The 16,487-nt window shown below is 40.9% G+C and overlaps 1 protein-coding gene across 6 annotated transcripts in view; it reads left to right on the top strand.

Moving 5' to 3' along the window:
* The window catches only part of SORCS1 (sortilin related VPS10 domain containing receptor 1), a 613,910-nt gene that overhangs the window by 574,711 nt on the left and 22,712 nt on the right, over positions 1-16,487 (top strand). For all 6 annotated transcript variants that reach the window (XM_035269025.3, XM_035269024.3, XM_035269023.3 and 3 more), the window contains exons 23-24: positions 3,034-3,165; positions 12,000-12,099. In XM_035269025.3, coding sequence (XP_035124916.3) covers positions 3,034-3,165; positions 12,000-12,099 — 232 coding nt within the window. The remainder of the gene's footprint in view (positions 1-3,033; positions 3,166-11,999; positions 12,100-16,487) is intronic.

The following is a 16,487-nucleotide window of genomic DNA, read 5'->3' as shown; positions in this document are numbered from 1 at the left end:
GAGCCAAGATCGCACCACTGCACTCCAGCCTGGGCTACAGAGTGAGACTCCATCTCAAAAAGTAAAATAAATAAATAAATCAGATTATTGAGTCATACCATCAAGGTTTGAATCTTGATTTTGTAGTTTCCTAACCACTTCACTCTAGGGCCATCCTTTGCCTTATTCCCAGGAGAAACAGGGATAGATGGAATAATGGGGTAAAGAAAGGGTATTTTCATGTGCCCGTGGGCAGTGCCACCCACCTCCCACTCCATGGCTCTCAGCATCTGTGACATAATTGGTGGTAACCCATTATCAGCAACAGGAGGCACAACTGCTAGACTACAACCCTAAAAGGAATAGGCCTTTCTGCCCTGAGCCGTCTGTCTCTAAGGTAACAACTGGTTTTTGTCCTCTGCTGTCCAAGAAGGATGACTTATGCTTTTTAATGAACCCACTGCCCACGTCTTCTTATCTGCAGCATTCTATGTACCTGTGTCCTCATAGGTCCTCCATCTGGTCAACTGCCCCAGGTGATTTATCAACCCAAGCATTAGCTCAGCAATGTCCCGCCTTCCAGGCTGATCTCTCTTCACATTTATTACCAAGAGATCAGACACCCTGTACCTCCACCTTTCCTACCAGCTGTCCATTAGGCTAGAAATGACTGCTCATCACTATTTCCAGCCTGCTGCATAGCATAATCAGGTATACGCAGAATAAACAGATTGACTTAATGTCCCTTAGGGCAGGGCGCGGTTATAGCAGCAGTGGTGGTGGTGGTGGTGATACTAACTTCCAGTTTCCAAGGCTCCCTAGTTAACCAGTCCCAAGAGGGAGCTGACACAGAGCGTGGCTCCTAGCATTTTACACTGACTTTGGAATCAGTAATTGCACTTGGCCACTTTCTTAAGTCCCAAGGGTCCGCATTACCAAGTGTCCACTAATAAACCTTATAAGAGGTATAACTGAGAGTCAGCTTATTTGCAATTTTCTTCCTATTTATTACCAAACAAAATTTGGCATAAAATTGTTTGCCTTTTCGTCATCAAAATGGCTTTTTCTATTGACATTTCACAATGAAATCTTAATTGAGTGTCATTATAAACACTTATGTACAGTGAAGATTATACAGGCCTAATCTCTGAGTTTACAGTCTAGTAAGGGCATAAAACAGTATGGGGTTTGCTATAATAGGAGCTGGTCTGTGTCTGGAGAAGGGAGGTACAGTGCTCTGGGTCCCAACACAGGCCTCACAGTCAGACCAGCCTTCAGAAGCATCAACAGTCACTTCAGTGGCCTTGAGCCACTATCCCAGTATTCCTACAACCACCATCTTTCCTGGAGTGGAAATTGAGATGTACCGCCAGGTCTCTGTTCAGGCAGACACTTGCTGTCTTTTCTGGGAGGGCTATGGGCAGAGTCTTCACCAGCCTGGTTCCAAGTCATGTCACTTTTTAGGGTGGCTCCTGTCTGATACAGGCTGGTGCAGGTATGTAAAGTCCTGGCCATCTCAGCCCAACATAAGAGAACTCTGCAGGGCCGTTCTTTCTCCCTCCAGGGTTACTTGAGGCTGTCATGGGCCTACATTGTAGCTCAACTTTTTCCCTTGCCCGTGTGTGTTTCCTTCCCTTTGCTCTCATAGGTGTTGTTCCCAGGAGCACTTCTTAATAAACATCCTGCCTTCTAAACTCAGGGTCACCTTTCTGAGGACCCCAGCCTGTGATATGTCCTCACTGCAAAGTGAGATATAATCATATTTACTTCAGAGGGTTGTTGTTGGAAGTTGCATAAAATAATACTGTAAGTTACTTATAATAGTAATGTTGTTGGAGGTCACAGACAATAATATAAATTGCTTAGCGCAACACATCTGGGAAGTACCTGGCATTGTGCTAAGTAGCTTAGAACATTTGATGAGGACCTAATACCTGGAATTTCTTATATCTTAAAAAAAATGCAACACAGTGGAGTTCAAAAACAAATAATCACCTACTTGGGAAATAACAAAATAAATAAGCTTTAAATAGCAAAAGCAGGGAAAAGACATTCTGGTGGGCATAGAAACATTTGTGGGAACAGGCTGAAATATTAAGAAACTGTATATCATCCCATTTGGCAAAAGCATAAGCATTGTGGGTAGTTTGGAAAGGAAGCATGGGATCATATTGGTGAAGAGCTTGAATATGTCCTTAATCCTGTTAGCAATGGGAATTCTTGCAAGCGTTTTGGACAAGGGAACATGATCTGAATTGGACTGTTGAAGAGAGAAGCTGGGATTATAGCTATTGATTCTGGAAGCATCTAGAGAGAGGATTCAGGGTAAAACCTGGGGTATAAGCTCTAGAGAGAGAAGAGTGAGCTAGGATAAACAAGAAGTCCACACACTTGAAGCTTCAGTGTGGCCAAGTGGAAGGCTCAGAGTGCTTTAGAAAACAGGGCTGGTCATGAGGTCTGATGCTGCAGAGATGTCAACAGGGACCTCCTGAGAATTATGATATGGGGATGTCCTATTAGGTTAGGTGGTTAGGATGTGATGGGTCTGTTTAAAGAGTGACTCCAGAGGGATGATGAAGGAAGAGTTAGGTTAGAAAGGGCTAAGGCATGAGGGGCAGATGATAAAGTGAAGGGCTTCCTCACTGGCATGGTTCCCCACTTGGAGATGCCCTCTAGGAGGAAGAGCTAACATTTCAATCCCAGGCTCTATTGTAAATACTTCAGGTGTAACTCATTGAATCCTCAAAATCTCCTATGAACAAGGCACGTACTATGACTGTCCTGTCTTCTATTTAAAGGAATATAGGCATAGAGAACACAAGCAATGAGCTTAAGGTCTCATGGTGTTGAATCTGGGATTAAATCGCAGACAACCTGACTCTGGAGCCTGCACCTATAGCCCAGCACTGCCTCTCACATACCTGCTGCCAGACCTCTGCTTTCAAGCCCCTTCCATGTCTTCTGCCTACCCCTGATCCCCCCCACCAAATACTTGGTCCCTTTTCAGTGTTCTTCTCTGCAGCACTTATGTGAGCCCCTGTGTCTGTCCCTCAGGCCACAGGGGTTCCAGGCCAGCACATCCTGGTGGCGGTGCTCCCCGGCTTACCCACGACTGCTGAACTCTTTGTCCTGCCCTACCAGGATCCAGCGGGAGAAAACAAAAGGTCAGCTGACGACTTGGAGCAGGTGAGTCCTCAGGAGATGTTTTCAGCTTCTCTCTGCAGTCAAAGCTATACCATTGCTAGTCTGAGTGAGGGCACCAACCGTTTGTGGAGTCTTCAACTTCCTGAGCCTCCATTTCTCACCCATAAACTGGTGATCCTAACTACAGCTTCACCAGAGACACATGCAAGAGCATTCATGGTAGGTGTCTCAGTCTGTTCTTACACTGCTAATAAAGACATACTCAACACTGGGTAATTTGTAAAGGAAAGAGGTTTAATTGGCTTACAGTTCAGCATGGCTGGGGAGGCCTCAGGAAACTTACAATCATGGTGGAAGGGAAGCAAAAACATCCTTCATCACATGGTGGCAGTAAGGAGAAGTGTAGAGTGAAGTGAACAAAGCCCCTTGTAAAGCCATCAGATCTCATGAGAACTATCACGAGAACAACATGGAGGTAACTGCCCCCATGATTCCATTACCTCTCACTAGATCCTTCCCATGACAAGTGGGGGTTATGGGTGTTACAGTTCAAGATGAGATTTGGGTGGGAACATAACCAAACCATATCACAGGGAATGGCTAAATTATTTACAGTATGGCATACTCAGTGGAGTTTACAATGCATTAGGTTAATCTCTGTATGCTGACAGAGAAAAATTGTCCATGATATCACATGGGAAAAAAAAAGCAACTTGCTGAACAATATCTTTCTTGTTACAACAGTGCCATGAGAATCAAATGACATGACATGCATATCTTTTTTTAAAGGTACACGTTTTATACAAATAACTCATCCTGTTATGATCTAATTTGTGTTTGTAATGAGTAACATTGGCTCCAGAGCACCTCTACTGCCCATGTGGGGTTCACTTCCTTCTCATCTCCACTAACTTCTGGAACATTCACGCGTGTGCACGAGAGAGAGAGAGAGAGAGTCCCTGTGTATGTGTGTGTGTGAGAGAGAGAGCAAGAGTGAGTGTCCCTGTGTGTGTGTGTGTGTGTGTGTGTGTGTGTATATGTATCTCTCTGTGTGTTTCTCTTTTTCTCCTGACCCATTTAGTCTTCTTTTTTATTCCCTTTCCTCCATTTAACTTTAAAAACTTCTCCCATGTCTGTAGTGGAGATTATTATGTTGTTATTCTTCTTCATTCATTCAGTTAAAATGATCAGTCTTAGTCTAGTTGCCCTTTTAGAAACCAAATGATTTCGATTGCTCAGTTTTAAGGTAAATAGATTAACAGTAAGATTTCTCTGAGCCACTGAGTAAATATTGGCTATATCCCTTCCAGTACTTGGAGATTTTCTGTTTACTTTGAATAAACCCATAATCTAGCCCCATGATCTCTAGTCTACCAGGATGACTTGGTAATCTTCTATAACAGTCTTATTAACAAGAACCCTGAAATTACGGCATGGCCCACCTTCTAGCATACACCCTCTTTTCAGCTGCCAATTTCTCACTTGCGGAAGGCTCACCTGTATAATTTTCTCTGTGTGCAAGTAATGAAGAGCAGAGCTCTCTTGGAAAGCCCTGTTGAACCCCATTTCCCAATGAAGAGGAGTTGAAGGGTGGGCAGCAGGTAACCCCTCAGATTTGCATCTAACCTTACTCCACACCTCAGCTCCCCATCATACTCTACAAATTATTATCTGCACTGCACTTTGGTGGGAGAAAGAATAGATTATTTCTTATCACAGCACTGCCAAGAACCTAGAGGGAACTGGATCCCCATCCAAGGCTTTTAGATATGAACATTTGCAGTTGTACCTCCTCTAAATCTTACTGGTTTTTCATGAAATCCAGATTGTGATCTTTTCAAGTATGGAAGAGGGTACAGAATTAGAGTCACCTTTATTCCCAGTTACCATATCATCTATGCACTTTTATTTCTCACACTTTCCATTTTTTCTTCTAAAAGTATTGTATTATCTGCATCATTCTGTGAGGGGAAAACTGGAAAGAAGAGGGTCTGTTCTGTGAAACTCCTTAACCTTATGTATGGCTGTGTCTTGCTTTGACCATCTGCTTTGTCTAGACTTCTTGTTTCCCTTCATTCTCTGTCTCTTCTGGGTGTTTCCTGCAAAGGCATTCTCAGAGAGCTGAGTATGGCCCTTGAGGCAGCCCGTATCAGTCATTGGTGAACCAGGTCATCAGAGATCTGAAACCAACTAGCTTGCTTGAAGGTGTGTGACTTAGAATTGGCACACATGTAGAGGCGTCTGTCTGTCTGCTTAGAAAGAACACAGGCTTACATAAATATCAACCAGTTTCTAGTTTCCCCTCTGATATTTATTATGCCCATTTTATACGTTAGGAAAGTGAGGAAAGAAAAGTTGAATAATTGAGCCAAAGTCCACACCTATCTCATGGGGTTTTGAAGAGGATTAAAGAAATGATACAGCAAAGTACTTGGCCTTGAGTGAATGCTCACTGATGGTATAGAGACAATGGTTACATTCATCCTTATTGTTTGGAAAGAAGAGATGTGGAAAATGAAAAAACCAAGTTCAGTTAGGCCTATTAAATAGACTGGGATAGCCAAGGGCAGGTATTCGAAGAGAGGATGGTGGGAGTAAGGGAAGAAAGATTAATGAAGGCAATTAACAAAATGGGAAAAACAAGGACAATAGGGAAAGAATGTGCATGAATGGCATGAGCTCATGCAACTTATGCAGATTTATAGTATGAAAAGAAAGTAAAGTACCAAGCTGGAGACTGTAAATTTGTTTAAGGAAATTACTAGTGTATCAGCCTATTCCAGGACTCAAACCAAAGTAGACACAGTGACTTTACAAATGCCAAACAGAGCACATCAGAAATTAGTGTCTTAGTTGTGGAGAACATTATTACCCCGATGAAAAAATGCTCATGAAATCAACTTATTAAACCAAGGCACATGTCTAGACCCTGTGAGACAGGAGCATCTCCTGGGGACCCATAGTTTTCAGTCCAGGAGGGTTCCTTTAATTCTTTGCTCTGACTCAGTCATGTAACTTTAAGGGGAAAAAAGTGAGTTTCTGAATTTATTAAATTGAGAAGTCCAGAGATACAGTTGAGGCATAGATAAATTCAGAACCACTCAAAAGGGTCACCAAATTACTTTCCTCTCTTCCTGTCTCTCCATCTGTTTTCCTGGCTACCATATGGGAAGTTGGCCTGAGAATGCAGCCAACACTTAGGAAAGAAAAGATGGCCACAGGCATCCCCACCTACTGTTTAGCCAGTGTATCAACCCCATCCAGAGACAGTACCTTCATCTGATTGCAACAGTGAGAGCTGCAGGTTCACAGTTTTCACTGGTCTTAACTGTGTATAAAGTGGGCATCTCTTAGCCAATCCCTGCAGTCATGGCGACAGTGTGCTGTCAGTGACAACTCAGATGTTTTATGCCCTCCCTGAACCAAATGGACCAAGACTAGACAAGGACATGGATTCCTCAAAGAACAATGTGGGGAAGGGAGAAGGAATGCTGGGAGGAAAATGCGACTGACGTCCATTGTCGCATAAATTATACAGACATTTAAGACAAAGGCAAAGCAAAATCAAACAACAGAAATGAACCCCCTCCTTTGAAAGCTGTTCTCTAAATCTCAGCTGAGACTTTAGAAGGGTCATCCTTATCCCCTCATTTCACGCCTTGGCCCCTTTCTTGTAAAGATGCAGTACAGATACTCCTGCAGTGAAAGAACTGGGTTTCTAGACAGATGTGCCCTAAAGAATGGAGGGCAGGGCCCCAGCAAAGGACTCTCAGCCCTTCTTCCTTAGCCTCCTCTGAAAGCCTTCCTGGGGAGCAGATGTGCTGTCTTGCATCAAGTTCTCTTGTCTGTAAAATAAATTGAAAATTATTCACAATGAGAAGTACTTGACCCTGTTATCAGGATGAGGCAGGCTGGGTTAATCAAGTGACCTCTGTCTGGGAGGGTTCCACCAGTCTTTACTGAGGATCTCTGGTGAATGAAGAAAAGCTCTCTCGCCCTGAGCTGGCCTGATTAAGGGTAGCTCATGCTGCTGTCCTGAGGCCAGCTGCTCAGATGCGGAGCCAATCCTGCCCCTCAAGCATCCCACTCCCTTGCTCCCCTCAGAGTCCTCAGGGGTGAGAAAATTTGTTTCTGCCTCTCCTGGAGGGAGAGAAGACCACCATGCTCTATTGCAATTATTTGTGATGCTGTGCTGAAGAGATAAGGAGCCTATGTGTGTTGTCTTTCAGAATCCTTAAAGGACATTAGAACACTGAAACAAAACCAAAAAGATGTGGAAAAGATGTCAACCACAAAAATGTATAGATATATTCCCTCCTTGGCTGTTTTTATTCCTCTACACAGTTGGCAGTTGCAGAACCTGAACCAAGGAAGGAAGGAAAGGCAGATGTGAACATGGAGCAGGGTGACAGCATTTTAAGAAATTAGACATTTATTATGAAATGGAATTAATACTCTCTGTTTTTTGTGTATCCACATATTTTGCTTATCAGTCCAGATCTTCTTAACATGGGAAATTGAATTATACTCTGGTGTTTACAAGGAAGGTCACTGAGGCAGGAGAAGTATAACCAAAAGTGGAGCAGGTAAGAGATGGACCAGAACCAGTGTGGCAAGACCGAGGAGACAGAGAAAAGCTTAAAGTGGGTGATGGGAAATGCAAGGAAACACATGTTTATGGCTGATTTGTTTCTTCATGCACCATCATTCACGAGACCCCTAAGGCAACTAATCAGGCTAAATTTGTGGTTGTATGTGTGTGTGCATGTTATGAAGGAATGAGGTTGAGTGAGCTAGTGTTGATTAAAACTTAGTATTTGGCTTCATTGCTTCCCTGCCATTCAGTGCAAAAATTGTATTGTATGAATTGGGAAAGATCTTCCTCTGTTTAACCCTAAAGGAATATTCCTCAACTGCTACTTGAAGAGATTTTAATAGTGCAATAGTATCAGGATGGACCAACTGAATCTGCTCCCAGGTCATCCCAGGCAACTCTCTAAACATGGCACCAGAATGCTCTTATGTTCAGTAAGATTTGCATTCATCCTACCACCTTCAGAATAAATATTAGTATTTTGGTCCAGTGTAGCTTTGCCATTAATAAATTTGCCTAAGCCCATTTGAATCTGTATGTTTACCTTGTGCCACTTCTTTGGGTTACATATTCTATGAATTTATAAACTACTGTCCTTAGAACTTCTTTTTCATGTTTCAATAATTGCCACTTTCATTCTGATCGTCCGACAGTGTTTTGCCCTCTTGGTTTCATTAGAAAATCTTTGGGTGTTAAATGTGTTTTTTTGTGTGGTAACCATCACTAGGTGACTAAATATTTCCAGCCCATTGCTTTCAGGGTACATGATGGGGCTGTAGACACGAGTCTCTTCTGCTGGGGCAGAGCCTCAGGACTTTGGGAGCAGAAGTGGTATGTGCTACTTCCAAGCTAAAGTATTCAAATGCACATTGTAGAATTTTGCTAGCTCCTTTTCCCTCTTCTGCTATAAGTAGCAAATGGAAATGTTTGAGATGGCCACTCCACCAGCCAATGTCCCCGTGTGACCACAGTGAGCCCAACAGCACTGCATAGCTGCAATGGATATGATGTGTAAGCAAAAAAATGGCCTTTCTTCATTCAAGGCCGTGACCACAGCCACATGTAGTTGATTCTGAGTGCTGCATTCAGTCTTCATCTTTTGTGCACAAGACAATGAGGAACATTGGTGTTTTCCCTGTAGTGGGTCCCTCCCAAGACACCCTTTTGATGTTAGCTTTTCTAAAATTCGAATTGAGTCTCCACTGTCCTTTTAAGTGGTAGTTTACATGAAATGTAGGTTGTTGCATTTGAATCATAGGCATATTCCACAACATAGACAGATACCAAGAATAATGTGTTGTTTCTTTGTCGTGCTTGCTTAGCTGATGTGGAATAGAAAATGGACTGTGCTGGAAAGCAGCAGAAGAGGGATGAGTGTATACAGGATCAATGAAAATGTGTTAAGCCAACACGCTTTTCACCAGACAGAAAAAGAAAAGGAAATAAATTCAATTTGCCTTAGCAGGTTCAGTCTCTCTCCTAGAAATCACACAGTATTTCACTTGAGTATCAGGCAAGTGTTTGCTCTTCTCATTTAGGCTGTTGCTGTACCTTTCAGTAGAAAGCAGTTTATTCTGCTCCTTTCCATAGCTAAAGACTCTCCCAGGTATTACCAGTTACATAACTGGTGAACAGAATGTGGCCCTCTGAGGATGGTGTTAGGAAATGGCTACTCCTATAGCCCGTATTGATCACTGGGGCTGATGTTTTAACTTGGGTGTTTCACAGATGAATGAGAAATGGCAGCATAATTAATAAAAATACTGTATTTTCCCATCTTGTAAACCTACTCTGCTAGACTTCTCTTCAGCTATGTCCTGCTGTCTCTCTGTCAGCTTGTTCAAGGAAAATATTTTTAATGGAGATACCCTAGGATTAGAAGTCAAACAAAGCTAAAGTCTAGTCTCAACTCTTCAAATATTAACTGAACAAGATTTGGTATTTCCTTTAAGCTCCATGGTCCTTTCCAGGAAGATGCCAACACTAACACCTAAGATGTGCTCTACTAGAAAGAATAGTAAGAAATAATCACCTTTACAAAAATAGTCTTCACAGCATGTGTAATATACCTTAGAAGATAAGTAACAACTTGTAATCTTTGGAAAAAACACGGGATAAACACTTCTTCAAGAATTACGGAAAACATTTAAAATATTGTCAAAATCTGTCAACAGTTTCATACTCATTTCAGTAGAAAAGTACATGATTCTAATTGAGATTATTCTTGTATGCAGTGTAAATTTCATTTAGTTTTGTTTCTTATGCATATTTTTGCCACAAAGTGTGTGTTCCTTGTTGTATGTCCTTTGATGAAAGTTAAATATATGAAACATACTTTCTGTTACCAGATAATTTTTAAATTTAAATTTCTTTCTTAAAATTTTGTAAATGATACAGATAGAGCCAATGAAACAATGTTGCAAACTGAAACAAATCCAAATAGTTAATGCAATTCTGTATCTGTCTGTGTGCATGTATGTGTGTCTATTTCATAGCTAAAACTTTTGTGATAGACCTCTCTAACAAATTCCACTGTCTGATTCCTATAAAGATTCTGCCAATTAAAAGACAAGAACACACAAAAACGAAAAAAAAAATAAAAATAAACAGAAGATAAGAACACAGAGGAAAACTATTCTATGCAGTCTGGGTTAGAAATACACTTTTCTACTTCTTTTTTTTGTGTGGGGTTTTTTTTTTTTTTTTTTTTGAGACAGAGTTTTACTCTGTTGCCCAGTCTTGAGTGCAGTGGCGTGATCTTGGCTCACTGCAGCGTCTGCCTCCTGGGTTCAAGTGTTCTCCAGCCTCCGCCTCCTGAGTAACTTGGAGTACGGGTGTGCACCACCATGCCCGGCTAATTTTTTGTATTTGTAGTAGAGACAGAGTTTCACCATGTTGCCCACACTGGTCTCAAACTCCTGAACTCAAGTGATCCACCTGCCTCAGCCTCCCAAAGTGAGCCACCGCGCCTGACCAGAAATCCACTTCTGTGAGCCTGGATCATTCTGGATGATTCCCAGCCCCCAACAAAGGAAGTAGCCTAATATACAGAATAAAGTCGGTTTTGTTTTCAACGTAGTTTTATGACCATCTTGTTTTTCTGCATTGTTTGCTAAATGACAGCATTTGAAAGGCTGGGCTTGCACAGGATCCCAGGTGCTCAATGACTGGGCAGTGACGGTCATCCTCTGTTCCTGTTGTTCAGGAGAGAAGTTTATCTGTGGGGCAGTTCAGTTCTGCTGCCAATCAGGGGCTTCTGCAGGTGACTTTCTGCTTCCAAATGAAGCCATCAGGACCTACTTAGCAAGTAAAGGGATTAAAGGTGTCATTTTGGCAACTCACTGGAATAAGTAAAACTAGACAAATAGAAAAAGACAAAAGTTAAGAACTTAATTAGAAGAATGACGGTCAGAAAGCATCTAATTAGACTAACATAACATGTTAAGTAAAATATTAAATTGATGATTTGAATATTAAAAATAGGGCTAGCAGACCAGATAAAAATAATAGCAGTATGATTATCACTGTAGCTTTTCAGAAATTCCTTGAAATTATAAAAGAAGCAGCTAATGGAGCTAGGTTTTCTAATCTAAACAAAATGTTACCTCATCAATAAAACCTTACCTTATACTATTTCTATCCAAATGAAGTTATTTGTCCCATGGTTGGGGTTAAATATTTCATAGTCGAGAATTCCATCGGTCTGCCCAGTACACATGTGTCAGCCTGAGAAGCAGTTTAGATAATATAAGCATGAAATAAAGGTTAGCTAATTTGTTACTTATGTTATGGCTTTACTTTGCTGCAATTCCGAATTAGCAGACCTTTATTTACCATACAATAAATATTCATAAAATGTTTTGTGAAAATCACATGGTTTGGGAAAGAGAATGGAAGTAAGATGAATTTATGTGAATCTTAGAATGTGTAAATTGTATATATCTACTTCTTTTAAGTCCTTATGCATAACAAATGTTCTCTCAAAATACTAGGGATAAGTTTTCTAAGATCATACAGAATAATTTTTAAGAGTATAATTGTTTTCGTTCATTAATAGTTTCTCCTATTTTGTAGCAATTAGCACGTAAAGACAGGTCATGCTAAAAATAATTGTATCTGAATATTCTGGAATTTAAAAAATCAAAGTCATATCAACCTTATTTATATAACTTGCAGATATAATAATTGTGATGTCTTGGTGAATATGGTAAATATTTCTAAGCATATTTGTTTGTAATCAGTATGATGCGTTCAGTGGCACTAACTATGCTGCTTTTTTCAGATATCAGAACTGCTGATCCACAAGCTCAACCAAAACTCAGTACACTTCGAGCTGAAGCCAGGGGTCCAAGTCCTGGTCCATGCTGCTCACTTAACAGCAGGTCAGTGTCCATGTCCCTGGGTTCTGGCTGGTGGCTCTGGTAAAGAGAATCCCAGTCTGTGCTTTCTTCCTCATAAAAAGGCCAGATGGTAACAATGCTAATCAGAAATCAGTCATCAGATCTTGAAGGTTCCCTTCCTTGGTGTTTCTGCCTTAATGGAGGATTGATTAGACAACAGAAAATGGTGACACTTTTGGCTGGCCGTGGTGGCTCACACTTGTAATCCCAGCACTTTGGGAGACCGAGGCAGGTGGATGACTTGAGGTCAGGAGTTCGAGACCAGCCTGACCAACATTGTGAAACCCTGTCTCTTCTAAAAGTACACAAATTAGCTGGGCATAGTGGTGCATGCCTGTAGACTCAGCTACTTGGGTGGCTGAGGCAAGAGAATCACTTGAACCCAGGAGGCGGAGGTTGCAATGAGTTGAGATTGCGCCACTGCATTGCAACGTGGATGACCCAGTGAAACTCTGTCTCAAAAAAATAAAAGTGACACTTTCTACTTAGTGTCTGGCAAAAACTGTCAGTGAACCACATATATACATCTCACATGAAAGCACGCTTCATTTATCTCAACAGCAATCTTGAAAATAACATTAACCATACAAATACATTTCACTGTGGGGGCTTTCTGCAAAGTTTTATTTTCAGTATATTCATGTTACAAAAAATTTGCTTTCTTTAAGTTTCTGGATAATCTAGTGCAGTAGAAATAGCAGGAACTTAGGAGTGGTACAGGGCCATACCCAGGAACTGAACCTGGAATTGGTCATGATCTTACAATTTACTTAATGTCATTGAGCTTCTATCTCTTCACCTGTAAAAGGTGGTGGTAAGGATGGGGGATTCTCCATCTAAGCTTATGGAGAGTTTTTCAATGAAAACACAAGTTACTTAGAATAGATGATAACACAAGTAACTTAGAATAGTTTTTGATTATAACACAAGCATTTAGAAATATATATTGTTGTGATGTATTAATAATAACATAAAGTAAGAGTATTTATTGAGTACTTATTTTTGCAGCGTACCATGCTGGTGCTCTATGGAGTAAAAACACCAGTGGGAGATGGTCTTTGTCTTCACAAAACTTACAACCTGGTTGTGGTGTGGGGAAGTTTGGTGTTACAAAGGCAGTGGTACTGTGGGATGGGAGGAGTAGGCAGTGGGGGGCAGTCAATGAGTAAACTGCATAAATTCTTATAGAGAGAGGCTATGTAGCATCTTTAAGCACTTGGATTTTGTTTTCCCAGTCAGAGCATTAGTTTCAATCTTGGCTTTGTTCCTCACTGTGTAATTCTGGGAAAGAGATTTCACTTCTGTGTGTCTCAGAGATCGTAATAGCATCTATACTAGTGGGATTGTGTGACGGTTAATTCAGGTAATGCACTTAGGATAGTGTCTGGAACATAGCTGTAATATTTATTTTTACTCTTATCACCTAAAGTTGTATAGAAAATTTAAAGCAGAGATGAGTTATATGCTGTCAAAATGATACAGGATTGTTTTGTGGAGTAGGAGGTTATAAGGAAGAACCTTAAAGGATGGATAGGATTAAATGCAAGAGGTCATTCTAAGCACCAAAGCACCAAGGCAGGAAAGTCTAAAGGGATTTGAGGATGCTGAACAAGTGAGGACAAAAGGTAGCTATTATCAGCACCATTCTCTGGTTTCCTTGAGATTTCACGAGGCACTGCTAGGTCGAGTGGAAGGCCAAGCAGGCTGGCCATTGACCTCTCCCCCTCTTGGATTTTATCTTTTTTCCTTATTGGATTGCATATAAGATTTTATTATTATTGTTGTTGTTTTCAATTCCACTATTTTAAAGAAATGAATATTTAACATTCACTCTTCCTCAGCATGAGGTATGGAGGTGTGGAGGGTGAAAACATGCCAGGGTGAGCCATTTGTGCCTACTTTAGTGAGTAAGCCATCAAAGGTCTGGGAAGCCATTGAGACCTTTGAACAGAAGTGTGACTGATTGAGTGTCCTTGGAAAAGATGACTGCAAGGAGCAAGTAGGATTGAGTAGGGCTGATTTCCTGTTCTGCATCTTGTCATCCTAACATCCATTGAACAGATACTTACCAAGTGGCTGCCTATGCTGGGCCAAGCAATGTTGTCAGCACTAAGGACAGAATCTCCGCCCTCATAAACTACTCTTGCTGGTAAAAGCCGCTTTCTGAATCATATGCTAGTGAAAATTCTTGAAGAAAAGGCTGCCAACTTATCTCAAGGCATTTGATGATCTTGACTGGCCTTTTCCTACCCAGAGGGTTGAGCGTTGGTGTTTGATGAATGGGAGTAGCATATGGCAGAGTCACATATGACTCATTGTATGGGAGAATGATCAAATTTCAGAAACAAGAGTTGTAGTCCTCCTAATAGCCAAGCCACTGACAAATGTTGTCAATTGAGTAGAAAGTAACCGTTGAACATTGGTTTAAAAAGATTTACTAACTTATTTAATCTTATCAGACCATCTAGCCTGAACCTCATTATGCACTACTTGGTCCCTTTGAGTTTAGAAATTAAAAACAACTAAGCTTGATATTCCACACTGAAGTCTGTTTTTGAAGAGATGTGGCCAACTTGTCCATTCTTTGTCATGCAAAATTTGCTTTTACAACATAACAAGTCTTTGAATGAACACTATCTTTACGCTTGGTATATCAGAACACAGTCCCTTTTTGGATTACCAGAGACCTCCCTCCATTGAACAGGAGAGCATTGGAGATCAAGCTAGGCAGGGAACTAACCCTACTTCTCCCATTCTTCATTCCTGGAGGCCACTCCCATTTCACTCTTTTTCTTCCTCCATACTTCTTCTCTATCTATGCCTGGTTTTTATTTGACTGATTATTGCATTATGCTCTAAAGTTGGTTCAGATTATTTTGGAAGATATTGAATGTTCCCACCACAAAGAAGTGATAAATGCTTGAGATGATGGATATGTTATTACCCAGATCTGATCACCATGCTTATGTATCACAGCATCACTATGTATCCCATAAATATGTATAATTGTTATGTGTAAATTTAAAACAATTTAAAAGATTGATATGTTACCATAACGTTAGGGAGTAGTGGTATTTTTAAAAAATGAAATCTTATTTTAAATGTTACTTAAGAACACTTTCTTCAATGACAAATGGTTTAGAGCTGGGACGAAACTGAAATATTGAGATCAAAACGTGGGTAATTAGCTGAGACTGGTTTGGCCAGTTGGCTTGGCCAGAGAAACTGAATATAGCAAAGGCATCCTAAGGCCCTTGGATTTATAGCTCCTTGTGGGAAGGGAAGTCAATTCCTGATACCACGAGAGGTTAAATCCCACTGGTAGAAACTCCAGATGGCGAAAATAATGCAAAGTTGGGAAGAAGTGAAACATGTTTCCAATTCATATTTGTAGTTTATTCTATAACTAGGAGTTTGGAAAGCAGGACTCAGATTCCCAAGAAGAAGGGCTAGCAAAAGGGAGGTATATTTTGGGAACCTAGATATGCACACTGAGATTTGAAGAAGAACCGCTTGCAGTATAGATATGTGTAACACAAGGTCACCAAAGGGGGAAAAAATCCATTTCCAAGTAAAAGCCCATTCGTAGCCTGGACCAATTTGGAGACAGTGAGAAAATTATTTGACTTCCAACCATTGTAGAAACCTTTCCTGTTATTTTCAATAGTAGGGTCCTTTGGCTGTACAAGTCCAAGCCTGATCAACTGGCATTACTATGTTTTTTATCATGGCTAAGCTCAGCAACTGGAGTAGATATAGATTTATATGTGGATAATCAGCTCCAATTTGATAAGTAAATGAAGATAATCTCATGGAGTAACTGAGTCTTGGAAACTTTTGCTATATTGAGTTTGGCTCTGATGATTATAATGTGTTAAAACTGGCAGTATCCACAGGTGAACATCACTCTGGGATAGATTTTCATATGCAAAAGACAAATTGTGTCAACTGGCACAACAATTGTGATAAGGAAGTAAAATTTGTGAGGGATCCTTTCCTTGTTGGAGATTGCTCCTAAGTTACCTGTAGCTAAATGATTGAAAGAACTATTTGCACAGGATGGTAGACCCTACATATACAAAAGCAGTGGAGGGACCTTTCACTCATGGAAAAATTGGCACTTTGGTAGGGTATCAGTGGGCTGAGACACTTGCCACAGTTTCTTTTCTTTTCTTTTCTTTCTTTCTATATATATATATATTTTTTGAGATAGTGTCTTACCCAGTCACCCAGGCTGGAGTGCAGTGCCGTGCTCACTGCAACCTCTGCCCCCTGAGTTCAAGCCATCCTCCCTCCTCAGCCTCCCAAGTAGCTAGAACCACAGATGCATGCCACCATGTCCAGCTAAGTTTGTTGTATTTTTGGTAGAG

Source organism: Callithrix jacchus, chromosome 12 (assembly GCF_049354715.1).
Source record: "Callithrix jacchus isolate 240 chromosome 12, calJac240_pri, whole genome shotgun sequence".
In the NCBI taxonomy this organism is placed as follows: domain Eukaryota; kingdom Metazoa; phylum Chordata; class Mammalia; order Primates; family Cebidae; genus Callithrix; species Callithrix jacchus.
This window is presented reverse-complemented; position numbering and strand designations above follow the sequence as displayed.